At 43.7% G+C, this 27,824-nt stretch overlaps 1 protein-coding gene and 1 non-coding gene across 2 annotated transcripts; both read right to left on the minus strand.

Moving 5' to 3' along the window:
* Positions 1–6,490: 6,490 nt before the first annotated feature.
* Positions 6,491–22,671, minus strand: RPL39 (ribosomal protein L39). Its single transcript, XM_029607827.1, has 3 exons — positions 22,518–22,671; positions 21,980–22,083; positions 6,491–6,698 (listed from the first exon to the last, which is right to left on the minus strand). Exons 1-3 carry the CDS (start codon positions 22,518–22,520, stop codon positions 6,650–6,652), a joined length of 156 nt encoding a protein of 51 aa, XP_029463687.1. The 5' UTR covers positions 22,521–22,671; the 3' UTR covers positions 6,491–6,649.
* On the minus strand, positions 15,756–15,882 carry LOC115094758. The gene has a single exon (XR_003857612.1). It is a non-coding gene; the product is annotated as a small nucleolar RNA SNORA69 (small nucleolar RNA).
* Positions 22,672–27,824: the final 5,153 nt, after the last annotated feature.

Below are 27,824 nucleotides of genomic sequence, written 5' to 3' on the forward strand. Positions count from 1 at the left end.
ATTTAACTACTCTGAACAATTTTGTGCCATCTGCAAATTTGATTATCTCGCTCGTCGTATTTCTTTCCAGATCATTTATAAATATATTGAAAAGCAAGGGTCCCAATACAGATCCCTGAGGCACTCCACTGTGGAGTTTAGTTTGATAACAAACTAAACTCCTCCTATGAGAACTACATGCATGTCACAACGGACAAAGTGCTGGGAGCTCAGAGAGCCCTGGCCAATCCTGCTACAGATTTTGATTTGGCCAGAGTCCTGAAGCAACTAAACTTCAGGTGATATAAATCTTATATGGAGGTAGTTTAGTAAGGTTTGTTAATACATTTTGGGTGAACTCCTATTTTTAAGTGATAGTGCATAGTGGTTCTTGGGGGGAAAAAAAAAAAGGTGTGGGGGGGGGGGCGGTCACACAGCCTATAATTAATTTGTACATGATTACAGAACCTGGTCCACTATGGGGGGGGGTCCATTACAATTGGGTTGTACGTTACAATTATAGCATAGAGCTTAATTTGGTGCAAAAGGAATCAAAGATTTTGAGATTAGGTTTGTGATTTGCATTCTCTGCATATAGTCAACTTTTTAGAATGGCAGATTTTTAAATGTCTAGAAAAGGGAAAATTAATGGGCAACAACTGGTGAAATTAATGATAAAGAACCCCTTCCAACAAACAACTGAGGAATGAGAATTTTTGCACCTATGAAGTTAAAGAAAGAATATACAAGTTATTAAACTTTCAGAACAATGCTGTGTGTGCCTTTTGTTTAAAGGAGGAAGTGCAGCTTCTGCTATGCACAGCACAACGCTTTACTTGTGCTGTAATAATTACACAGGAAAGTGGTTAAAAATGTACTCTGTTATAGAGCACACCGAGCCCTGGGTCCCAAACGCAATAATCAGCCTAGGGACATCATCATTAAATTTCTTCACTACAAACAAAAAGAAGAAATTGTTAAACTGGCTTGGGCCCATCCCCAATGGAAATGGCACAACTTAGATATTCTCGTCTATAATGATTTGGCGCCTTCAACACTGCAAAAGCGGTTCTTATTACATGAGGCGACAGCTGCCTTGCGCCAGGCCGACATCCGCTATCGCTGGGCATTCCCTTTTGCCCTGATCTTTCAGCATCAAGGCGTCTCATACAGATTTAAAACGCTAGCGGAGGCTGCTGAATGCTTTACTCAGGCCGGTATCAGCTATGCTTTCACACCAGCTCCAAGGCCGGCGCTACCAGCGGTATCGGATGTGGGTATGCAGTGGAGGAGGCAGGGGCCGGGCCGAGGCAGGCTTAGAAGACGACCTGCAGACATCGGAAATTCAACTACTGACAAAGGCTGAGGAGGACTGATAGTTCTCTGGAACCTCCCCACGGGGTTGGGGAGCAGTGAATAACAAAAAGAAGTCCTTGATCCGTTAAGAATCAACAGTTCTTGGGGTTATCTGTAACTGTTTTAATGTTGATGAGTTGATTCAGTTTATGACTATATGTTGGAAGCTATACTTAACTTAAGATAAATGTTGTGTTAGTCTTTGAAGCATAGGGGTCTGGTTGGCGGGGGGGGGGGGGGGGGGGGGGGGGGGGGGGGGAGATGGTGGCCAGGAGGTGGCGGTGCTTGACGAGCGCTCCCCCCCCGAGGGGGTAGATTCGCAGATGAAGGTGAGAGAATCTTCAGTGGTTCAAACGAAGGGGATAAATTTAGGTAGATTCAGCATGTTCTTTTCTCACCATATGGGAGCCTTAGTATGTAGTCATGGTATGTTAAATACCCAATACCATTTAAAGGGAGGTGTTACACAGAATGATCTTAATAAAGACAGAGCGATGATTCAGTTCCCATTAGATAATGGTTAAAATAGTTTCCTTAAACGTTAAGAGTCTCAATACCCCTAGAAAGCGGTTTCTTCTCAGGAAAGAGTTACTACATCAAAAAGCAGATATAGCATTTATTCAGGAAACACACCTAAAGCATAAGCACGAACATCTGTTACAGTTTAAAGAATTTCCACACGTATTCCTGGCGGCCCGAGGGTTGGAGGCTAAATATTCAGGAACAGGGATTTTGATTTCAAAACACTTGGTATTCGAGCTTCTCTCCTGTGTTACCAACCCGCATGGGAGGTTCCTTATCTTGAACATCCAGACAGGCTCGAAAAAATTAACATTAGTAACGGTCTATGCCCCTAACAGGGATGCTGGGACCTTTTGGAAGGAATTACATGGTGTTCTGGCGGCAAGGGCAGAAGGGCCAATTATCTTAGGGGGTGACTTAAATATTGCGCTCAGACCAGAACTAGATATGTCCAAAACGCACTCTCAGACGGCTGGGCACAGTAGAAAGGCAGTGCAGAACCTTATGTACGATTGGAATTTGGTTGACATATGGAGAAACAGATACCCCCAGTCTAGGACATACATGTTTTTTTCTACACCTCATGATAGCTATTCACGCATAGATTATTTTTTGGTGGATAAAACATTAGGAAACCAGGTACAAGGGGCGGAGATAGAAGTTATCACTTGGTCTGATCACGCTCCCATACTATTGAACATAGATTTCGGTGATCAGGATGTGGGAAGTAGATTTTGGAAGCTAAATGAATCTCTATTGCAAGATGTGGGGTTTGTACAGAGTTTGAATACTCAAATGCAGGAATACTTCCATTTGAACTCTGGCGGGGAGGCATCTCCTAGCTCAGTTTGGGAATGCTCTAAGGCTGTGGCGAGGGGGATTCTCATCTCCCGAGCATCGGCGTGCAAACGCCAAGAACAAGAGTCCAGACGGGTATTGCTGAGTAAAATTGCAGCGCTATCGCAGGTACATATGAAGACCCACTCTAAACAATGCTATAGGAAGTTACTTGCCCTCAAAGATGAGCTAGCGCAACTTGATAATAAACGTAGTCTATATGCCCTAGAATCTCTAAAACAGAAATATTACGAAGGGGGGAATAAGGCAGGTCGTCTGTTAGCATGTAAGTTGCGGGCTCGGATCTCTCAAAATAATATTTTAAAAATTAAAAACTCTGAGGGTGAGATGCTCACCGCTTCGGCGGGAATACACAAGGCTTTCTCTGACTTCTTTCAGAATCTGTACAGGTCTGAAAACTCCATATGTCAGATTGATATACATGACTACCTACACCAGCTAGAATTACCGACTTTGACAGATGAGCAACGACAGAGCCTGGATGACCCGATTCAATCTAGTGAAATTGAGATGGTGATTAAATCATTGAAATCTGGTAAAGCGCCAGGACTAGATGGGCTCACTGGGATATATTATAAAAAATGTATTTCTATAGTGGTGGAGCCCCTAGCCCAATATTTTAACAATATTAGAGACGGTAAAGGAATGGGGCCCCATAATAATACGGCGGGTATAACCGTTATCCCAAAACCTGGAAGAGACCCGGCATGCTGTGGCTCCTATAGACCCATCTCGCTCCTTAATGTGGATCTCAAATTCCTGGCTTGGGTCTTAGCTCAGAGTTTAAATAAATTCCTTCCACAGCTGGTACATACTGACCAAGTGGGGTTTATTCCACAGCGCATGGCGGCAGATAATATAAGAAAGGTCATTGATCTCCTTTGGTGGGCTCGTAGAACTCAGACTCCAGCGGTTTTACTGTCTTTGGATGCCGAGAAGGCCTTTGATTTGGTTCATTGGCCTTTTCTGTTTTCAACTTTAAGGCATATGGCGTTTGGACCTTTCTTTTTACAATGGTTGCAACAACTGTATACTAATCCGACAGCTAGGGTCAAAGTGAATAATGGTTATGGCCCCGCCTTCCCTATAAGGAGGGGCACTAGACAGGGGTGTCCACTGTCACCCCTGTTATTTGCATTATATCTCGAGCCCTTAGTGACGCGGATTCGCAAAGCCAATGATATAAATGGATTTCGACTGGGATCTGCAGAGTACAAGGCATCATTGTTTGCTGACGACATTTTATTAACGCTAACAACTCCAGCCTCGTCGTTGGAAGGGGTTACCCGAGAACTAAATTGCTTTGGTAAAGTAGCAGGCCTTAAAGTGAATTTCGCCAAGTCAGAATTACTTAATGTGACCTTGTGCCCAGATGAAGTGCAAATTATTCGCAGCCGGTTTCCGTATAAATGGGCGAAATCCCACATAAAATATTTAGGGGTCTTTTTAACAGCCCGATTACCTGACCTATATCATCTCAATTACAATCCCTTGATAAATAATATAACCCTGGATATAGTCGTTGGAACAGGTGCAATTTCTCCTGGCTGGGTAGAATAGCCATCACCAAAATGACCATTTTGCCTAAATTTCTTTATCTGTTTTCCTCTTTACCAGTGAGTGTTCCCATGCCTATGATGCGCCGCTGGCAAAAATGGATCTTTGATTTCATATGGCGCAGACGCCCGCCACGTCTAGCACGTCAGGTGTTATATCGACCAAAGCTGCAGGGGGGATTGGGGGTTCCCAACCTCCTTTGGTACTATAGAGCAGCCCAGCTGAGGGCCTTAATGGATATTCACCGTAATACAGAAATTAAGCAATGGGTGGCCATCGAACAAGCAATTCTGGGTCCAATGGCACTACGTGCTATATTTTGGCAACCGCGGAACTCCTGGTGGGCAATTCAGGACATCACATGGTCTCTACGGGTTACCCTGAATATTTGGAAGCAGAGTAGTAAGCAATTAATGGGGGGTTTTCAATATTTTTATCAGTCATCCCTTCTGTATAACAGGCAGGCTCCTCAACCTGCTGTATGGAAGAAAGTGGGTGTAACTACAGTAGGACAGTTGATGTCCCAAGGGTCTATCCTCTCCATGCAGGGACTGATGGATACTTCCTCCTTTAATCCGAACAATTTCTTAGCATATGCCCAAGTAGTTCACTTTATCCGGGAACTACAGCGCACCAAGGTGTTGCGACCAAGTCGCTCATTGTTTGAAGCTTTGATACAATACAGTGACAGAATAAAAGGGCCCATTTCTAAAATTTATCAGGCTTTCTTCCCGGATAAGCAGGAAGCTAGCACGTTTAAAAAACACTGGGACATGGATTTAGGAGAACAACTAAGTACTCAGACATGGGAGGCCATATTATACTGTGCTAGGAAATGTTCGATTTCAGCAGGGTTGCGTGAACACTGTTAGAAAATGATATATAGATGGTATTTTACCCCAGATAAAATTCATAGGATATATCCGGCTGCGTCAGACTTGTGCTGGCGCAGCTGTGGAAATAGGGGAACGTATTTTCATATATGGTGGACATGTCCCAAAATACAGCCCTTTTGGGAGTCTCTGTTCACCTGGTTAAGTGCCCTGCTTCAAGTACCTATTCCGGCCTCTGCTATTGCAGCTTTGCTGCATGTGTATCCCGAGGTTATACATATCCCAGCAGCGCTTCTGTTCTCATGTCTTTATCGCTGCTCGTACGTTGATAGCAGCTAAGTGGAAAACAGCTCAAGTGCCACAGTTGCTGGAGGTCATTGATAAACTCCATACATACTACAGGCTAGCTTCCCTAACAGCCGCCAAATATGGGAGAATGCCTTCAATGATGAAGGCTTGGAAACCGTTATTAGAATATATAGAACAGATGTAAATCTTTTTAGGGCTAGGAGATGGGGACCGGGGGAAAAGTGATGACCTTTAACCATAAAGAATGAGGCTGTTCTTTTCTGCCTTCTAAGGTAGCTCCTTAGACTTTTGTTAAGCATTAGGTATGAAGTTTTGTTATCATTGCTCTGATTGTTCTGTTATTAATGCGGAATGTATTATTGCACTTCATCAATATTTATAGACTCATAGCTGGGAAGCTATAGCTCCTCTAAGATGGTGAGGATGGGGAAGTATTCGGTTTACATATTAATATTGCAATGTCATTGAGATATTACCTGAAAAATTTCAATAAAAGTATTAATTTAAAAAAAATGTACTCTGTTATGTAATAACATTTGTGCACTCTCTTATTTATCTCTGGCTGATGGTGTATATCTCCTCCGTAGTTTACAACCTGACTTGGTAACAGCCAGAATCACTTAAGAGACTGCTCTCGGCTTCTCCTAATATATATCAAATACAAAATTTACCAATGCACTTGCATAAAAAATTAAAAATATGCTGAACTTTCCTACAGTCAAAATATGAAAATCCATTAATTGTGAGCCTATGTACCCCACACCTTGAACCTTGGGATTAGCACAGGTTATAAATCCATGAAATAATCATGAAGACATCTAGGCCCTAAGAGCTTGGGTTGTGTTCAAGATCTAATCAATTTTGGATAGGCTCTGTGGATAAATATCCCCCCACAGCACCACCACTGTGGCACCAGGCTGCCCCACACCTTTGTAAGACAGAAATAGAGTCAATAACTTACTACACCCACAGACCAGACTAAGTGTCCACACACTTTTACACTTAGCACCAGGGGGACAATACCCACAACAGTTTACTAGAGTAGGACGGCCAGCTCTGATACATGCAAGATATCATTAAGCAATTCTTGACACTTTACATTGTCATTTATTTTATCATCTCTAGCAGAGCAGATACATTAAAAATATGAAAACGGTGGCTTTTGAAGCATAACAATGCTTTCAGGTCATATGGAATAAAGGATGAGACTCTTCCACGTGAAACGCTGGATTTTTTTACAAGCCGAGCTTGGTCCTCCTCCAGTGTCTCCTCTTGGAGTTGTACCTAAAAAGGAAAGGAAAAAAAAAAAAGTAGTTTATTACAAGGCATGGATCACGTGTGACTATTTCATTAACTCAAGAGTCACAGTATAAGTGTAACATGTGTGGGGCTGTGGATCTCAACTACAGGGTGGCCCATGGAAAAGTAGCCCGCCTGCGTGGCACTGGTATTATTGGAAGTGGGCTACCCTGTACTAGAGCTACAAGGTGACCTTCTGTTATCACTGCCGACATGTACTTATACTCTCAATCAGTTTGAATAATCCCAATAACAGAGCTGAGTTCTGTAACTTCCCACAGAATTACGAAATGAAACATCTAAAAGAGTGCAGAAGACTACACAATTCATTTTCTGGGACTTTCCTTGAGAAAGTGGATGTTCCACGTCTGTCCCGTGAGTGCTTGCATGCTTCCATTCTGGCTCCTGTAACTTCCACTGAAGTCTGTCCCAGGTGTCCAACCCCCTTCTCAACAAAAGGATTTTCTTATGTGCTTTTTTTTTGTTTCCTTCTCCATACGACACCCCCCTCCCCCATCTTTAAGCTTGTCAATATATGAAAAATGCTACCTGCTAGACATTTGAATGCTTACATCATATTTTCTCTCTTTCTTCTAGAGTGGGCACCTCATGCTCATCCAGTGTATGAGGCTTACAGTGCAGGCCATTCACCATTTTGGAGATCCTCCTTTGAACTGGTTCCACTTTATCAAAGTTCTTTTGGAGATATACTCACCAGAATTGCACACAGTACTCAAAGCAGGGTCTCACCATAGATCTGTACAGAAGTAATATCACTTCCCTCTTGTGGACTAGCCACCTAGTGGTTAGAGCAGCAGGCCATGAGCCAGGGTTCAAATCCCACTGCTGCTCCTTGTGACCTTGGACAACTCACTTTACCCTCCCCATTGCCTCAGGTACAGACAGACTGTAAGCTCCCTGGTGATAGAGAAATACCCAAGATACCTAAAACGTAATCTACTTTGAAGTGTCGAAAAACAGAATTTAACCCCCCCCCCCCCCCCCCCCCCCCCCCCGACTACTAATACACTTTATGCACACAATACTACTAGCTTTCCCAACTGCTGTCACACTTGACTGGCTGCTCTCTCACCACCCTAGATCTCCTTCCTGTTTGGAGATTGCTAGCTCTCTCCACCTCCCATCCAAAAAATTTGTATTTGCCCCTAGAATATCTGCATCCCAGATGGCCAATCTTTTACTTTTTTTTTTTTTTTTTTAATTAAAGCACAGTCACATCTTGCAGCGTTTTGTAACATCTGCAACACACACTCCCCATTATCTCTCAGAGAATGAAGACTGGCCTAGCGTTGTTCCCTGTGGTGCCCCACTGGTCACTATACCTTCAGAATGGACTCCCCCCCCTTTAACAACCAACCCAAATCATGTTCAACAAATCTCTCTCCTAGTTTACAGTTTTCCTTCCAACAACTGAGACTAGCCAAATTGCTCACCAATCTTCTGGGTGAAAGAGTCATAGGTTTTACTAAAAAATGCAGATAGGCCACTTCTGTTGCATTCTGCCTGATCTACTCTTCCTCTGGTAACTTCAGAGAAATAAATCAAGTTTGGCAAGATTTTCCCCTTATTAAAAACTTATCAACCCATGACATGTATTAGTGAGTAGCACCCCTACCGCCAACAATAGAGGGAGCCAGAGTAAATAATGCACAATCAACCATGGTCTGACCAGAACGGCATAGACCACGGAAAGCCATTATTATCCCTGGGAACAGCAAGAAATAGATCAGCTGGGTACTTACAAGCCAGGCTGACCTCTGTCAGGGAAAGTATGCGCAATAGTCCTTGGTATGACCCAGCATGACATCTTCTGTTCTTACAGAACCAGAGGCCCAAGTTGGCTATGATTCTTTCATTTCTTACTAATGTCTTACATTAGTTTAATGTTAGACTGAACAAAGTAACAGATCTATAATTTTCTGTTTCCCCTTTTCCAGTCTCTTAGACCCTCTCCTGTTTCACACGATAAACAGAGCTATGAGGCAGACAACCGTCCTAACCTTCAATTCTGATGACAGTATCTAGAACAGAGATGGGCAAACCACAACCGTAGGAGTTTCATCTGGCCCATGGCAGTGACAGCCTCAGACCTCCTGCCCCTTAGCTGGGAACTCCAGGGTGATCTGCTTGGACTTCGGTGGTAGTGGGATGGGTTTTAAGGAAGGACCCTTGCACTCCTCACCTGGACCACATCTTCAATGGGGGCCTTGGCTCAAAAGTTTACCAGTTCAGCAAATGCCAATTTGTGCCTTGCCTCCTTGCCTTTTGACTGAGCAGTAACCCTCTCCTAGCATGAACATTGAGCAGATGACTTATCTGCTATTTCTGATCCTCCTCTTCTCCTTGCAGGGCCTGATTCCTTATTGCCCCCACCACCACCCATAGACAAAGAACGGGAGAAAAGCCATAGGGAATCAAGCCTTTAGTCTTTACAAGTTTGGAGAAGGAGTGAGACATTGGTATTCAGTAAGAAGCAGCTTTGCACCCAAGGAAGATATTGCCATCTTCTTCTGTTTGAATATTGCTTTAAAACCATCCATAAAAAAAGAGAAAATACTGAATAAATCAAAAAACTGAGAACAGTATAAATCAAACCATTTTCCCAATGCTTCATCAGGATCCTGAAAATAACCCACTCATAGGAGTGTCCTTAGTACCTACATAATCAAACGTCTGCTGCTCCGGAACCACTCGGCCTTTTCCCTCAGCAGGCACAGCCATCCCGACCTTCCCCAGTTTATAAAGTATTTGTTTCAAGACCATTTTCGATCATGCCCCGACGATGCATGGGACCAACTCCCTAGCTCCACCCAGGCTTTTGATTTCAATCCTATTTTATGCACCTGCACTAGGGTAACATCTTATGTAATAAAAGCCAGGGTGGGCTTGTGTCATAGAAGGAGCTGGACAGCAAAGTCTCTCACTGACCAATCAGCTTTTCAAGAGGGTGGCAAGCAACCATGCAGCCACACTGCCAGCCAGCAGCATAAAAGGGAGCTAGCCGACACTGTCAAAGCCCTTCTGAAAATCCAAATAGATTAAGTACTCCGTGAGACTCCTCAGGAAATAGGAGGCAGGGTTCTATTGTGCACTGGTTGAAAGACAGGAAAGAGAGGGTAGGATTAAATGGTCAAGGAACATAAACTGGGACCTGTGCTTTTTAACATTCATAAATTACCCGGAAAAGGGAACAAGCGAGGAGATTAAAATTTGCAGAGGATATACATTTATTCAAAGTTGTTAAAACAGCAGACTGCAAGAAACTGAAGGACCACCTTGTAAGACTAGAGGATTGGGCAAATGAATGGCACATGAAATTTATTGCAGGACAGTGCAATGTGATCAACTAGGGAAAAATGATCCCAACTACAGGAACACAATGCTGGGTTAAAGAGGACCTTGGAATAGTCATGGCCAAGCCATTGAAATCAGATGAGTGTGCAGAAATGGTCAAAAAAGCAGCTAGAATGTTAGGAATGATCGAAGAATGGAGAATCTATTGCCCCCTTGATGCAAGCCTACCTCAAAAAAAGAGGCAGTGGAACTAGAAAATGTGCAGAGGAGCGTTACAAAAAAGCTAAAAGGGATGGAAAGGCTCCCCAGGCTAGGACTCTTCAGCTTGGAAAAGAGATGTCCGAAAGGGATGCATACTAGAAGTTTATACAGCCATGAGTGGGGTGGAACAGGTATAAAGGATGGTTATTTGCCTTCTCAAAAAAATACTAACACTGGCAACCATAAGGTTCAAAATAAATCTTAGAAAGTACTTTTTGATAGGGGAGAAGGGGGAGTAATTGGGAAAACGGGCACTGCAGTAAATGGTTATCGTATTTTGCACAGCAGATTCTTTGTGACCTATTGTATTCATCCTTCTTAATCTGTTATTTTTAGTCAAACTGTTGGTGTATGATTTAGATCATTTATAAGATTCTTTGAGAACATCTACATTCTACAATTTTGTTAATAAAATGTGCATTACAAAAGGAAGAAAGTATTTTTTCACTCCGCACACTTAATAACAAAGTGACTATGGCAGAAAAGAACCAAAACGGCCCATCCAGTTTGCCCAGCAAGCTTCTTCTGGTAGTATCTGCCCCATCACGCGGTTATCCCCTGCACACCGTTATGAACCAGTGATTTTCATGTGAATGACGGTATATAAAGACAAAATATCCCCAAGCCTTATAAGGCTAGTAATACTAATCATAACCAAGCAAATGTCAAATACATTAAAAACAATTACTGCTAGCAACAATTTGACAGAGTGAGAGCTGCCTTCATGAAAATTCAGACAACGCTGCTTGACAAGCTTTGCTTTTGGACCTGGCCATAGAAGCAGGCCGAAAGCACCAGGATCTTCCGAAAGGACGTGATTTACGATTTGCTGCACATCTAGTCCCTGAAGCGGCCGCTTGCTGCAAAAGGAACATGACACCGCTTCTTATCCTCTGGCAAGTGCAGAATCTTGGATGCACCCCATCCATGCACCATCTTCTCCAACTCACTCCCAAACAAGAGAACCTTTAAAAGGTAAACTTGTCAAATCAGACTTAGAAGTCGTATCCACCGACCGGTTCTGCAGCTACAGGAGTCTTGCCACTGTCACGGAAGCAACACCTCTAGCGGCCATGTGTACCAAGTTGCATGCCCGTATCAGCTAAAAATGTGATTCCTGGTTCCATCGCTGGCCTGTTATTGGCTCCCACTCCTCAAGGCTCCTGAGAGAGAGACACAAACCTGCTTGTGCCACCAAGCAGCAGCAAGAAGCTATTTGCAAACGTATTGCCACTGCTTCAAAATGGTTTGCTTGCTGACAGCACACACAAAGGCATCAACCTTCAGGAATCACAACTACTCCCTTGCCTTCAGATCCAAGGGGTACAGGCCCACCAAGGAAGGCCCACCTTTAAACTCGCCTCAAGCCTACCCTACCTCACCCCCCATCACATAAACTTCTTCTGAAATGGATAACCCCAATCCACAATTGTGAACTCGGCCTGAATATGGATTACGATATACCTCTGATTTTGGTACTTTGAACTGTTATAATTTTATGTTTATAGTTATATATACACACACACATATATATATATATATATATATATATATATATATATATATATATATATACACACACATATATATAGGTTATAGTATGTAAATCAATACCCCCCTCCAGTGTATTGCTTCCCTGGTTTTGTTAAGGGCTACGCCCTAAAGTTAACTGTATTTATCTGTTCTTTGTAAGGGCTTCGCCCATAAAGTTCATGTTTTACTGTGAACCGATGCGATGTGCGAACGGACATCGGTATATAAGAGACATTAAATAAATAAATAAATAAGAGCGTTCCACTCACGGTCAATTAACTGATGGAAAGAAACAGATGCCTTGCACAAGGTACTCAAGATGGGATCGATCTTTTGTAATCCCATAGCATCACCCCATCTATTCGGAGCTTTTTCTGGGTCTGAGTCAACAGACCTGCCAATTCGTTCTTATTAAAGAAACGGAGTAGAATCATGTGTGACTCCAAGTCAAGCAGAATTTCCCCTCTTCCAGGTGTGGAATTTGAGTCACTGGAATCATCTTAGAGGTTATGATCCTCACCCTCTTCTACCTCACCAGGGACTGCCTCTCTACAGCATTTGCCCAACTTAGATACCAAGTGGGAAGACCTACAACATGACCTCTCCTTACGGGGCTGCTTAGCCTCCACTGGACGCTTTTTCAGAAAGACCTTTAACCCCTGGAAAAAAGCTACCCAGGAGGAGGAAGAATCCATACCAGGGCCCTTGGGACTGAACATGGCACTCCCTGAACCCTCCCCCAGGGATATCCCTCCCATCGGGAACAAGGGAGGAGGGGGGAACAGTCCATTGTATCACCTCCTGTACCCTCCTCCACACAATCCTCAGTCAGTAGTGGGGATGCCCCAACAGGCAGCAAAATCCTTGGGAGAAAAATAGTCTTTGGCCTCCAGACAGTGCTGGCATAGGCGAAGTGAGAGTGAAGGCTGGATGGTCCTTATATGGCAAGCTGCACAAACAGAAATGCATTTAGACTTTTTTGCCCCAGCACCAATATCAGTCATGAAAAGGCCACTCTTTCTACACAGTCTCCTGCACGCACAACAATGCAAGCGCAGACGTACCCATGCAAGTATGCGCTCAAATCTAGGCCATAGACTTGCGTGCATACATGCACACGTATGAGTGCGCCAACTCTAAGCCACAGCCGAACTGCACCTGAGCGTACTGGGAAAAACACCTGCTGTGGCCTAAGCGTGCTTCGCTGCAGCTGACCTATGACGCAGGGCCTAGAAGAACGCCCCCAGAAGTGTGTGTGGGGGGAGGGGCTTAGCGCTGAGAGAGAGTAACGACACACAGGCCGATACAGAAAAAGTCACGGGAGAGCACAGGCCACTCTCCAGGGCGCGTGATTCAGGAGGGTGGCCTATGCAAATTAGGGCCCGCGGTAAAAAGAGACGCTAGGGACTCTAGCGGGTCCCTAGCGCCTCTTTTTGGACAGGAGCAGCGGCTGTCAGCGAGTTTGACAGCAGACGCTCAATTTTGCCAGCGTCTGTTCTCAAACCTGCTGACAGCCACGGGTTTGGAAACCGGCAAAATTGAGCGTCCGGTTTTCAACTTGCGAGCCACGGGCCGATTTTTTTTTTAATTTTTTGACTATTTTTAACTTTTGGGACCTCCGACTTAATATCGCCATGATATTAAGTCGGAGGGTGCACAAAAAAAGCAGTTTTTACTGCTTTTCTGTGCACTTTCCCGGTGCTGGCAGAAATTAGCGCCTACCTTTGGGTAGGCGCTAATTTCTGAACGTAAAGTGTGCGGCTTGGCTGCACATTTACTTTCTGTATCGCGCGGGAATGACTAATAGGGCCAACAAAATGCATTTGCCCTCAACACGCATTTGCATGTTGTGGGCGCTATTAGTCTCGGGGGGGGGGGGGGGGGGGCCGTTGGACCCGCGTTTGACGCACTATTACCCCTTATTAAATAAGGGGTAAAGCTAGTGCGTCGGAAACGCGCGTCCAAATGCAGGTTAACAGTGCGCTCTACCAGAGCACACTGTACTGTATCGGCCTGATAGTAAGGAAAGGGGGCCTATGACTTTTTCCCTTACCTAGTTGAAAGCACGATCAGGCCAGCAGCTATGAGGGGAAAGAGGGCACAAACCTTCATCGCCGAGCACTCTCTTGCCTCAATCTTTTTTTTCCGAGCCTAAGACTGGCCTGGTACAGAGGCTCAACTGCTCAACTGAGGGAGGGACCCAGCCTGGTGTCACACCAAGTGCACAATCTTTTTTTTTTTTTTCTGAAACACAGGCCAATCCTTACTAGGGAGTTGGATGTCCACCATCTCCTTGAGATGAAAAATACTGGCAGGCTGATGTCAGGGCATGGCTATATGTCAGCGAGCCAGTTTACTCTGTCTCCATCTGCTGGTAGGAATGCAAAACCCAGCTCTGCCTAAATGCAGAGGAAGTAAAGAACGCCTTTGGAAATTGTCTGTACTCTGCTGAATACACCTTTCCGGTCTTGGGAGGAAATGGACAACGTGTGCACTACATCTACTCCATGAATTTTTCAAACTCTCAAATCCCATCATTTATGATGGGCTCTCTCCTAGTTAATTATAAAAAATAGGATGTAAGAAAAAGATGTTAGAGTAAGAAAAAGGGGGACTTGCAAGCCCTTGAGAAATAGGTACAGCAAGGTATGCCTTGAGCATATGCCAAGGTTACTCCTGGGGGAATTCTGCGCACAAAAACTTAAAATGCTATATACTTTATATTGGACAAAATAACAATTTACATGACCATCCTTAAGTAATTACATTTTAAATTAATACAACTTAGGGATCTCTGAAATCGCCTCAGGAATTCTCAACCGGGGGAGGGACCATTAGGTATCACTGCAGAAGAGCAGGGCTTGATCTTTCTCCAATTTAAAGGTAAAATTTCCTCTTCTAAAGAGTACTGTGTTCCCAATAGGGAAGGCACAATCCACATCTGCTAGGAGACGGAGAGATACTGGGGGCCCGAGGTCACTGCAGGGGTATATCCAGGGTGAAGTCAGCTTTGAAACCTGACTCCATCTGCTAGCAGGGGAGCATATAACCCATTAGTCCTGAGTCCATCTGGCTACACGCTAGGAAATAATTTACATGACAGTCTTTGTAATTACATTTTAAGTTAATACAGAAAGTTATTTCTTAGATGCAGAATTTTAAATATTTTGAGCAGAATTTCCCTACAAATTCACTGTAAGAGTGTCCCTTCCACTCACTCTCCCTATTCCTCTGGCCACTTTGCCCTCTCAGGCCCCATCTCCTCCACCTGCCAGTATCTCTTCCCTCCATCTCAACCCCTTCCACTCTATCGCCAGTCCCAGAGTTTAACCCCGTTCTCAGTACTGCCCCTCACACAGGCTCCCTCTGTCCCTCCCTCTCTCACACACAGATGCTCCCTCTCTCTAATACACATCCCCTCATACAGGCTCCCTCTCTCTTCCATCACACACATAAGTTCCCTATGTCTCTTATACAGCCCGTTACACAGGCTCTCTCACACATACACAATCCCTTCACACAGGCTAGCACCCTCACATACACACTAGCACCCAATCTCACACACATACACACTCCTTCACAATCTCCTCATATAGGCTCCCTCTCTCTGGCACCCACACTCAAGCATCCCCATGCTCACACCCCCTCCCCCCCACACATACACAAACTCTCACCGGGCCTTCATCTTCGCCGCGAGTGGAGTGTGTCCCACTGGGGCCTTCATCTTCGCAGCAAACAGTACGCACGCCGTTCGCGGCATACTGGTGTCTCCTCTGCCATTTTCTGCACAGAATTTGGCAATTTTGCACGGGGTGGGGGATTCTGTGCTCTGTAATAGCACAGAATTTCCCCAGGACTACAAGGTATGTCTCTCTCTGACACAGTCCCTGATCAAGAACATACCAGACAAAGTACCTCCTACACAAAGTTTCTAGTTGTAGATGCCAACAATCGATTTCACCCATGCAAAAGTGAAATCAGAATGTTTGGATAGCTTTACTCTTAGCAGGATAATGGCAGTGCTCCCACAAAATGAAGCACTGTAATTGCAGCCTGCTTTCCAGGATTCCCAAACCTCCTTCTCTCAACTACCCAGCATCTTATCTATATAAATCCTGCCTCTCTTTCCCAGCCATTAAAATCTAGAAAGCAAGGCACAGAGGAGACCGATGTCAAGCTTTTGGAATAGTAAAGGGACCATTTGTAAGATGTAAAGCCATTGGGGCCATATAATTATTTTAAAAAAAGGTTCACCCTGCCAGTTATGGAGAGCAGTAGTCCCTGCTATGCTAAAAATTTGGTTTTCAAGTTGTTAAGCAACGGCAATACATTCAAATCATGTAAAGTATCTGGACCCACTGGAAGGCCCACTCTCAAATATGTAAAGGAATCCCCCGCCCAACATAGTAGAAGCCCTGCTCCCCAATGTGCTTTGACAGAAGCCTGAGACACCTTTGCTTCCAATTTGTGGAAACTCAATTTAAATCCACTGAAGGATCCAAAAGTGGAGAACGCCTCCATCCATGCAAGATGTACATAATTGACCTATATGGATGAGCAGATCATCTGCAAAGGCCACAACTTCAAATTTTCTGGTAACCATCTTGATCCCTTCAATATTAGTATTTTAGTAAATTGCTTTTAGCAAAGGATCCAGAGATAAGATGAAAAGAAGCGCTGAAAGGGGACAACCTTGGCACTTGCCTCTCTGTAGAGAAAACTTTTGTGAAAAAAAGTCATTTACCAAAATCTGCGCCACAGGTTTTCTGTATAAAACAATCAAAATACATTCAGCCATAGGCTTGTAAAACTGAATCACTCAAATACAAAAAAAAAGAGAATCCCATGCGACCGATCAAAGGCCTTTTCAACATCGAAACTAAGCAATGAGGGAATTTTATGCCTGAACTCCAATATAAAAAGATGACAAAAAAAACTTTCCTAACATTCAAAAAAGAATGCCTTTCCTCAAACAAACCCTACCTGGTGTCCTGCTATTAAATCCGGCATAAAAAGTGATAGATGGTCTGCAAAACTCTTTTCTAAAAGCTTGAGATCAAAATTGAATAGAGATATAGGCTGGTATGATTCCAGCAGAAGCTGATCCTCACCTTTCTTAGGCAATATAGTGATCAGGGCTTTATTAGTCTTACGGGGAAAACTCAGTTTCAATAACATTCAAACACAGCACGTAATGGCAGTGTCACCGTTATGTATCATTTTATAGACTTCCCCTCCAAACCCATTAGGTCCCGGGGTCTTATAGAAAGGAACCCTCTGAATCTCTTGTACACTAATCGGTGCATTCAGCCTTGCAAGTTGTGGAAGTGTGAATCTCTGAAAAGGGCTGCTCAAGCTGCCTTGACTCCCCTAGCTTCCCTGGAGACGGGAGCAGATGTCCGATTGGTGTGCCAAGCTCGGAGACCAGCAGGAAAGATGGAATCCCTAAAATTAACCCCCCTTTTCCTTTTTAACTCTTTATCTGAGCTCAGCCTGTCCTGGCCCACTAGAGTCGGTCTGCAGCTGCAGGGGGTGAGGGCAAGGCCTTCCCTGTTGCGCTCAGCTTCCTGCACCTGCTAGCCTCAGGTTGTTGGGTTTTTTTTTCAGCTAAGTCCACGCCAGAAAAAACAGCTACTGGACCGAGGCACCCACAGATATCACCTCAGGAAAACTCGACTGAGGGAGGGACCATAGGGTATCGCCACAGGAGAGCGGAGCAATTAGCTTCCTTCTTTTCTCTTTTTTTTTTTAATCCCCAGTAGGGAGATGCACGCCCACCATCTGCTGGAGACAGAACTACTGGCGGGCTGTCAGTTCATGGGTGTAAATACTGTGATGTCAGCTTTCCTCCATCTCCATCTGCTGGTAGAGGTGCACAACCCACTGGTGTGGATTAACCTGAATGCTAAGAAATAATTGTTAAAATATTTAAGGAATGTATTTGTAACTTCTCGGTGAAATTAATCTTATGCCCATTGTCCTGTACCGCAGCAATACATTTGGCTCCTAACTTACGCTTAACCAAGGAGGCTGGTAATTTCCCTGCCTTAATACCATATAGAATAATTGATACTTATACCAGAACACAGACTTCTGCTCTTTGATGAAGGAGTGTATTGAGGGCTGTCAAAGATAATTTGTCTGACTCCTCTGTACGCTGTCTCACCAACTGTGACCTCTTTTTGCACTTGGTCTAATGTTACGATTTTTGAATCTATAACCTTTCCCTGTGTTTTAAAAAGTCAAGTACTTCCCCCTTGCAAAACTACCTTTGCAGACTTCCAAAACAACCCTGACTGCTATATGATTATTTCTTGAAATTCAAGCCAATTTTTGTGCTAAAGAAATTTTGGAAGTTAGTGTCTCGGACTAGATATGCTGGAAACCGCCACTGTCTAATCCCCGACCAACAGAGATCTACCCAAATGCGAGCATGGTTTGAGACCTCAAGAGGTCCAATCCTAGTGTTGGTTACTTTAGAAAAAAAGAGTGGTAAAAAAATAAGACAGTCAAGATGGGACTGAGAGGCATGCGCTTGTGAGACATGTGTGTAATCATGCTCTGTAGAATGGAGGACATGCCACACGCCCAGAAGATCCATTTGTTTATACAGAGAGCATACCAAGGGGACCAACTATTCTTTAGGAAGGACTTGGATAAACTGTGGGTCATGTACCATATTTAAATGTCCCCCAAGGAGGATGTGATTATAGTATGTAACTTTACCATTACTTAAAAAATGCAGTTTGTGCAGTGACTGTGAAGAAACCAGAACATAAGAAAATGCCATACTGGGTCAGACCAAGGGTCCATCAAGCCCAGCATCCTGTTTCCAACAGTGGCCAATCCAAGTCACAAGAACCTGGCAATTACCCAAACACTAAGAAGATCCCATGCTACTGATGCAATTAATAGCAGTAGCTATTCCCTAAGTAAACTTGATTAATAGCCGTTAATGGACTTCTCCTCCAAGAACTTATCCAATCCTTTTTTAAACACAGCTATACTAACTGCACTAACCACGTCCTCTGGCAACAAATTCCGGAGTTTAATTGTGCGTTGAGTGAAAAAGAACTTTCTCTGATTAGTTTTAAAATGTGCCACATGCTAACTTCATGGAGGGCCCCCTAGTCTTTCTATTATCCGAAAGAGTAAATAAACGATTCACATCTACCCATTCTAGACCTCTCATGATTTTAAACATCTCTATCATATCCCCCCCTCAGCCATCTCTTCTCCAAGCTGAAAAGTCCTAACCTCTTTAGTCTTTCCTCATAGGGGAGCTGTTCCATTCCCTTTATCATTTTGGTTGCCCTTCTCTGTACCTTCTCCATTGCAATTATATCTTTTTTGAGATGCAGCGACCAGAATTGTACACAGTATTCAAGGTGCAGTCTCACCATGGAGCGATACAGAGGCATTATGACATTTTCCGTTTTATTCACCATTCCCTTTCTAATAATTCCCAACATTCTGTTTGCTTTTTTTGACTGCTGCAGCACACTGAACCGACGATTTCAATGTGTTATCCACTATGACACCTAGATCTCTTTCTTGGATTGTAGCACCTAATATGGAACCTAACATTGTGTAACTATAGCATGGGTTATTTTTCCCTATATGCATCACCTTGCACTTATCCACATTAAATTTCATCTGCCATTTTGATGCCCAAATTTCCAGTCTCACAAGGTCTTCCTGCAATTTATCACAATCTGCTTGTGATTTAACTACTCTGAACAATTTTGTATCATCTGCAAATTTATCTCACTCGTCATATTTCTTTCCAGATCATTTATAAATATATTGAAAAGTAAGGGTCCCAATACAGATCCCTGAGGCACTCCACTGTCCACTCCCTTCCACTGAGAAAATTGTCCATTTAATCCTACTCTCTGTTTCCTGTCTTTTAGCCAGTTTGCAATCCACGAAAGGACATTGCCACCTATCCCATGACTTTTTACTTTTCCTAGAAGCCTTTTTCTCCCCATGATTAATAAAATATGCTATGAGGATATCTTCCAGAGGGAGAAAAGTCTGACAAATGTGCAAAGGATGATTAACAGAGAAACAGGCTTTATTGATAAAAATGTTTTTAAAGAGCAGAAAATGGTAATACCTTTCAGGCTGATACAGTACAGTGCGCACTGTTAACCCGCATTTTTGACGCACTAGCTTTACCCCTTATTCAATAAGGGGTAATAGCACGTTGAAAACGCGCGTCCAACCCCCCTGAAACTAATAGCGCCCACAAATGCATGTTGATGGCCCTATTAGTTATTCCTGTGCAATTCAGTAAGTAAAATGTGCAGCCAAGCCGCACATTTTACTTTCAGAAATTAGCGCCTACCCAAAGGTAGGCGTTAATTTCTGCCAGCACCAGGAAAGTGCAAAGAAAAGCAATAAAAACTGCTTTTCTGTACACCCTCCGACTTAATATCATGGCGATATTAAGTCGGAGGTCTCAAAAGTTAAAAATAATTAAAAATAAAAAAAAAATTTTAAATCAGCCCGCGGGTTGAAAAATGGATACAAACTCGCTGACAGCCGCTGCTCCTGTCAAATAAGAGGCGCTAGGGACATGCTTGTGTCCCTAGCGCCTCTTTTTACCGCAGGCCCTAATTTGAATTTTTTTTTAATGAACTGCGCGCACAGGAGAGTGACCTGTGCACTCGCCCGCTCTCCCACGACTTTTACTGTATCGGCCCGTTTGTAAAAAAAGTCCAATTTTACTATTATTTCAATGCAGTTCAATAAAGTAAGGAATGCAGATGAAATGACTTGCTCAGATACACTCAGCAGGATATTCCATCTAGCATGCATGCACTGGTCGATACTGGTGGAAAATAAACTTTTAAAAAAAATAAAATAATCCCAGACACTACAGTCTCTTAATTCTGTACTCCAAGCACCGAGCACATCACTCTACATGCTTAGTGATTAGAACAGGCTGGGAACCAGGGGGCCGATGCAATAATCTTCGCGGAAAGCGGGCGCTGACTTTTCAGCACCCGCTTTCTTAATGTATGCATGGCACCCGCAAGGGTGCGCCATGCAATATGTAAATTAGGGGGTCGCATTAGGAAGCAGGCGCTAAGGTCGCTTGCTAAGCTGCCGGTTATGAAGACCGATGCTGGTAAACTCTGCCTTGGTTTTCATAACCGGGCCGCCTGCCAGTAATGAAAATGGCCACCAGTCTTCATAAGGACTCTGTGGTCTGCAGAGTTATTTTATTTACTTTAAAAAAAGAAGTACAGAAAAGCAGTTTTTTCCTGCTTTTCTGTACTTCTTTTCAATGCACTCAGCTATTAACGCCTGCCCCAGACAGGCTTTAATATCTGAGCGATAAATGTGTGTCTGAGATGCACATTTATGTTTGCATTTGGAGTGAATGCAAACAGATAAATGTTCACATACATTTGCATGTGATGAGCACTAATCCATTCATTCCGCTTCGGATGCACGTTAAATAGGCACTAATTCCCCTACTGCATTGGGGGGGGGGGGGGGGGGGGTGAATTAGCACCTATTTAACCCACCCCAGTGAGTTAAACAGTGTGCTCGGCCCCCAGGGAAGCTAGGGTTCAAATCCAGTTGATATTCCTTGTGATTTTGGACAAGTCATTTTACCCTCCATTGCCTCAGGTACAAACTTGAGGACCCAATTTATTAAGCATTTTTCCCATAAACAAAAAAGGGAGAAAACCTTTTTAGTAAATAACCCCATTAGGTTGTAAACCCTCTGGGGATAGGGAAATGCCAACAGTACCTAAATAATCTGCTTTAAAAACAGAAACTTGATAGCAGAAAAAAAACCCATAAGGCCTACCTAGTTTTGTTTGATTTTATACACTGCTTTTCAATCACTTCAAAGTAGATTACATTCAAGTGCTGTAGGTATTGTCAATTTAGTCTGTCCAACTTTTAATATAAATTAAAAAAAAAACAAACAAAAAAAACTTTGCTCCCTCATCATCCAATTTACAGTTTCTGACTCTCTACTCAAGAGTGTCCTACAACAAGCAATACAAGATAAGTTGTATCCTCTCGGCACTGATGAAGGTCTACAGAAAAGAAGGAATTGTTGCAGGTGCCTGAATTACAAGGCAGGGAAGCAATAGTAGACCGCAAGAAACGCTTTGTAGCAAGTCAGTTACCTGATTTTGTTGCCGGTTTTCATGCGGATCCACTGTGGAATTGGTCTATTCTGTTTCTGCTTCTTAGCCAGGAACCGCTTGATTTTGAAGGTTTTGTGGGACGACTGAAGAAGAATTAAAAACAGAGAGGGGGTCAGGGCTCGGCGGGGCACTTGAGACGCTGCCAGAGGCGCCCCTGCAGTGGGGGAGAAGGCCACAATGGGATCCCCCTTCCCCCGGCACAGGAAAACGTTTCCGCTCCTCGCCCCCGGGGACGGCCCGCAGCCAGGCGACCGTGTACGCTCAAGCGAAGCAAACGAAAGCGGCTCCCCAGCTGCCGGAAGCAACCATTAAAGCGGGGATCGTTCATGCCACGGTCGCCGCATCTCCTTCCCACAAGACTCCCTCCCCCCATCCCATCCCATTCTTTCTCGCGCGTGCTGGCCTGAGCCGCCATTAAAACCGGGCCCGAGCTGTGCCTCAACGCGGGCTGCCCATAGGCCCTCGCAATGCGGCTCTCCGGGTCACCAGCACGCAGGATGGAAGCGGATTCGCTCACCATAGCGAACAGCACCCAGTCGCACACCTCGATGGCGGGGATTGAAGAGAGAGAACGTCAGTGGAGGGCAAAGGTTACAGAGACGTTCTACCATAGAGCTTTCCCCCCGAAGGGTGCGAGCCGCCAAGGAGCGCGCCACCCAGAGGCTCCTCCCGGAATATAGCGGCGTATGCAGAGCCCAAGCAGGCAAGGCGTAGTTTGAGGTATCTTCGCTTTATCCTAACGTTAGCAGACTGACGCCTCCAGCCTTGGGTTTGCAACGCATGAAACGTACATTGAGTTCTGGGCTCAGGTACCCTGGTTCTAGGGCTAGGGATATGAAACATGAGTACGATACTGGGTCACAGCAAGGTCCATCGAGCCCAGCTTTTTTTTTCTGTCACTGAGACTGGCCAGTCTCGGTTACAAATAGCTGTCAGATCCTCCATAGGTGATCTACTTCTTGTATAGCACGCCCAGGTCTAAGCACTGGCTTTGCCCAGTCTACCTGGCTAACGCGCTGTTATTGGACGCGCGTTTTCCCTTACCCCTTATTCAGTAAGGGGCCGAAAACACGCGTCCAACGCGCCGAACCTAATAGCGCCCTCAGCATGAAAATGTATGTTGATGGACCTATTAGGTATACCCGCACAATTCACAAAGCAAAATGTGCAGCCAAGCCGCACATTTTGCTTTCAGAAATTAGCGCCTACCCAAAAGGTAGGCGCTAATTTCTTCGGGCACCGGGAAAGTGCACAGAAAAGCAGTAAAAACTGCTTTTCTGTGCACCCTCCGACTTAATATCATGGCGATATTAAGTCGGAGGTCCCGAAAGGTAAAAAAAAATTTGAAGTCGGCCCGCGGCTGTCAGGTCGAAAACCGGACGCTCAATTTTGCCGGCGTCCGGTTTCCAAGTCCATGGCTGTCAGCGGGCTCGAGAACCTACACAGGCAAAATTGAGCGTCAGCTGACAGCCGCCGCTGCGGGCTAAAAGGAGGCGGTAGGGACGCGCTAGTGTCCCTAGTGCCTCCTTTTGCCTGTTTCTACCGCCGGGCCTCATTTAAATACTGAATCGCACGCACAGGCGAGCGGGCGTTTGCCTGCCCTCCCGCAGACTTTACTGAATCGACCCCTAAGTTTGTGGGCTTTTCTTTCAGGAACTTGTCCAATCCTCTTTTGAAGCCCAGTATGTTAGTGGTTTTGACCACAGCTTCTGGCAACAGATTCCATAGCTTGATTGTGCACTGAATGAAAAAAATCCTTCCTACTGTTTTAAACCTGCCCGTTGCTAGTTTCATGATGTGTCCCCTAGTCTTAATGTTATTTGAAAGGATAAATAACCATTCCCCCGCATACATGATTTCATAAAATTTCAATATCTCCTCTTAGTCATCTCTTTCCAAGCTAAAGAGCTCTAATCTGCTTATCCTTTTTCCATAAGGGAACTTTGGAACTCTTTTTTTCTATGTCCGCAATGTCTTTTTTTGAGATGGAGTGACTACACAGTACTGAAGATGCGGGCGCACCATGGATCTATACACCAAATATGAACTGGCTCACCTTTATCCACATGTTTGTTTACACCCTCAAACACTCTTAGTAAATTGGTAATGGATTGCAAAATCCACATTGATACTCCCCCATTAAACTACGTCGTAAGAACATAAGACTTGCCATATTGGATGAGACCAAAGGTCCATCGAGCTCAGTATCCTGTTTCCAACAGTGGCCAAGCCAGGTCACATTACCTGGCTGGATCCCAAGAGGTAGATAAAATTCCAAGCTGCTTATCCCAAGAATGAGCAGTGGATTTCTGCAACTCCACCTTAATAATGGTTAATAGACCTTCCCTCCAGGAACTTGTCCTAACCTTTTTTTTTTTTTTTTTAAACGCAGCAATACTAATAGCTTTCACCACATCCTCTGCCAACAAACTCCAGAGCTTAATTATGCATCAAGTAAAACAAATATTTTCTATTTTTAGTTTAAATGTGTTGGCCAGTAACTTCATTGTGTCCCCTTGTCTTTGTACTTTTTGAAAGAGTAAACTGATTGTTTACTTGTTCCATTCCACTCATGCCTATTTATGAGATCAGTAATTTTGGTTTTAATAATAGCTTTGATCATTATGCACAGCCCATATGTTAGGCTCACCAGTGCTTTGTTTCCCAGATCACTCCGGAGCCCTTTTGGCATCGCATGGGCCACCCCCCAGGCTTCAGGTACTGTGGCTGTTTTAAATGATAGGTTGCATATTACCAGAAAAAGGTCTGCAATTTCATTTTTTAGTTCTTTCAGAACTCTGGGGTGAATACCATCCAATTCCGGTGATTTGTTAATCGTCAGTTCACAGGTGCACAAACTGGTTCTTAAGGCCACCCCAGCCAGTTGGGTTTTCAGGATATCTCTAATAAATATGCATGAAATTTGCATGCACTACCTCCTATGTATGCAAATAGTTCAAATGCATATTCATTAGGGATACCCTGAAAACCCAACTGCTTGGGGGGGAAGGGCTCAAACACCCCGACTTTAGTTCGTTGAAGTTGAGTCCTCTAGTTTCACAGCGATTCCATCTATTTGCTCAGAGTCATCACAATCAAAAAATGTTTCCAGTGTGGTCACGATCCTGTCATCTTCCTCATTAAAGAAAGGCAAAGAATTGATTCAGTTTTTCTGCTATTTCCATCTCCTCGCTGAGCACCCCTTTTACCCCTCAATCATCTAGCAGCTCAACTGACTCCCTCACAGGCTTTTTGCTTCAAAATGTACTTGAAAAAAAACATTTTTTTGTTACTTGTTTTTACCTCTATGGCAAAATTCTTTTTAAATTCTCTCTTAGCCTGCGTAATTATTTTTTAACCTCTAACTTGCCAGTTCTTATACTCTTCCCTATTTTCTTCAGTTGGGTCTGCTTTCCATATTTGGAATGATGCCCTTTGGCTTTATTTGCCTCTTTCACCTCAGTATTAAACCACACCGGCAGTTCTTTGGTTTTCCTTTGATCTTTTTTAATGCATGAAATATACTGTATTTTATCTGAGCCTCAAGGATGGTAATTTTAAAACATCGCGTTGGGGATTGCTCCTGTTTTTTTTCTAATAAAATTTAACAGTCTCTCTTTATATTTAAGTGCTTCTGCAGTAGTTTTCCTTAGCATTCACCCTCTCTATGATTGTCAAATTTTATTACATTATACTACTACTTCACATTTCTATAGCACTACACTACATACGCAGAGCTGTACAAACATACAATAGAGTTTGAGGAGGGAATTGATGATCACATTCAAGTACATTTTCAAAACAAGGCGCACGGAAATCCTGGGAGATACGTGCGTAGCTGCACCGAGCGTATTTTCAAAATGGCCTGTTCATGCAGGTATCTCGAGGTAGAGGGTTAGGGAACTGGGGAAAGGCCCTGTGCTGTCAGTGCGCATGGTAAAAAATTGCCCCCTGCGCATGCGAGTCCACACAGGTGCACCGATGCAAAATCAGGCATGCAAGTGCACGTGGGTATCTGATTTTATAACATGCGTACATTGCCGTGCGCATGTTATAAAATTGGTGTGTCCATGTGCACGTGCCAGGAACCGCACGCGGCTTTGAAAATTTACCGTATTGTGATCTCTGTTGCTAAGTGTTTCCACCACTTTATCTCTTGCACCAAGTCCTGAGTTCCACTAAGAACTAGATATAATATATTTCCCCTCTCGTTGGTTCCATGACTAACTGCTGCATGAAGCAGTCATTGATGGCATCTAGAAACTTTAAATCCCTTGCATATCCTGATGTAACATTTACCCAATTAATACTTGGAAAATTGTCTCCTATTATTATGGTGTTACACATTTTACTAACCAGTCTAATCTCTGTTAGCATTTTGCAGTCTGTTCCTTATCTTGGCCAGGTGGGTGGTAACATATCCCTACTACTATACTCTTCCCTTTTATTCTTGGAATTTCTGTTTATAAGTATTCCAGAGTACAGTTTGTCTCCTGCAAAACTTTTATCCTGCTTGATTCATTTTTATGTGCCTGCTCTGTAATTAAATTGTTTTTGGGGTTTTTTTTTTCAGTTTTTACAACTTTCTAACTTACTTGCAGGGTCATTTTTCAAATCACATTAGGGCGTTATTTATAGCATTGCGAGGTGTATGCAAATTTTTAAATTTTAGTCAAACGGGAGGAGTCTGGGCAGTTTATGAAAATGAGGGGTGTTTAACATTGGGTTTATGAAAATGAGGGGTGTTTAACATTGTGTGCGATAGCATTACGCATGTCATCGCATGTTTTAATGTTGGAAATAACTACACCGTTTTTCCTGGCATTATGCTGTGTGATATGCCCAAAACAGGGTTTGCGATAGAGAGAGTGGAGAGAGTACATTGTACAAATCTCATCTTTGTGTACCTTTCTTCACTCCGTATCACATCAAATCTTCACCGTGTTTTTCGTACCTCTGACTGCATGTAAAACTGTCCCAAACTCTAGACCACCACCAAAACCTCACCTCAAGTTACTAGTTGACCCTCCTACAGTGGTATAAATAGTTTACTAATATGGGAACCTTATAAAAAATCTCTCTTATGTGAAGTGGTAAAATAGTGCACCTTACCCTAACCATGCCCCCTTTTTTTTTTTTTTTATTATCGCAGGCACTATTCATGCAAAATTTATAGCAAAATGATGAATCTAGGTCTTAGTTTGGCAGTACCCTTTGAAGATAAATCCCTCTAACTCATTTATTGCTGAGCAACTGTTGCCTTTCCCCCCTGTTCTACTTTAAAAGCTTCTTTATCTTCTTTTAAATTTTTGAAGCAAGGCTGCTGACGCTTTCTGGTTAAGGTGGAGCACATTCTGTCGGAATAGGCTCCCTCTTCCCCAGAATGTTCCCCAGTCCCTCACAAATCCTCTTCCCTGCACCATCGTCTCAGTCATGGGTCCTGTGCTTGGAAAGGGAAGTATTTCTGAGAATGCAACCTTGGAGCTTCTAGATTTCAATTTCCTACTTAAAAGCCTAAATTTAGCCTCCAGAACCTCCCTCTTGTACCTTCCTATGTCATTGGTACTTGGTACCAATGACAGTCAGCTCCTGCCCAGCACTCTCTAAAATCTTATCTAGGTGATGCATGAGGTCTGCTACCTTCACACCAGGCAGGTGAGTTACCAAGCGATTCTCACACCCACCAGCTATCCAACTATCTACATTTCTGATGATCAAATCAGTCATTATAATTGCAGTCCTAACCCTTTCCTCTTAGGCACACAGCCCTGGAGACACATCCTTGATGCAAGAATAAGGCATCACCTGGAGAGCAGGTCCTAGC

This window comes from Rhinatrema bivittatum, chromosome 6, assembly GCF_901001135.1.
Source record: "Rhinatrema bivittatum chromosome 6, aRhiBiv1.1, whole genome shotgun sequence".
In the NCBI taxonomy this organism is placed as follows: Eukaryota; Metazoa; Chordata; class Amphibia; order Gymnophiona; family Rhinatrematidae; genus Rhinatrema; species Rhinatrema bivittatum.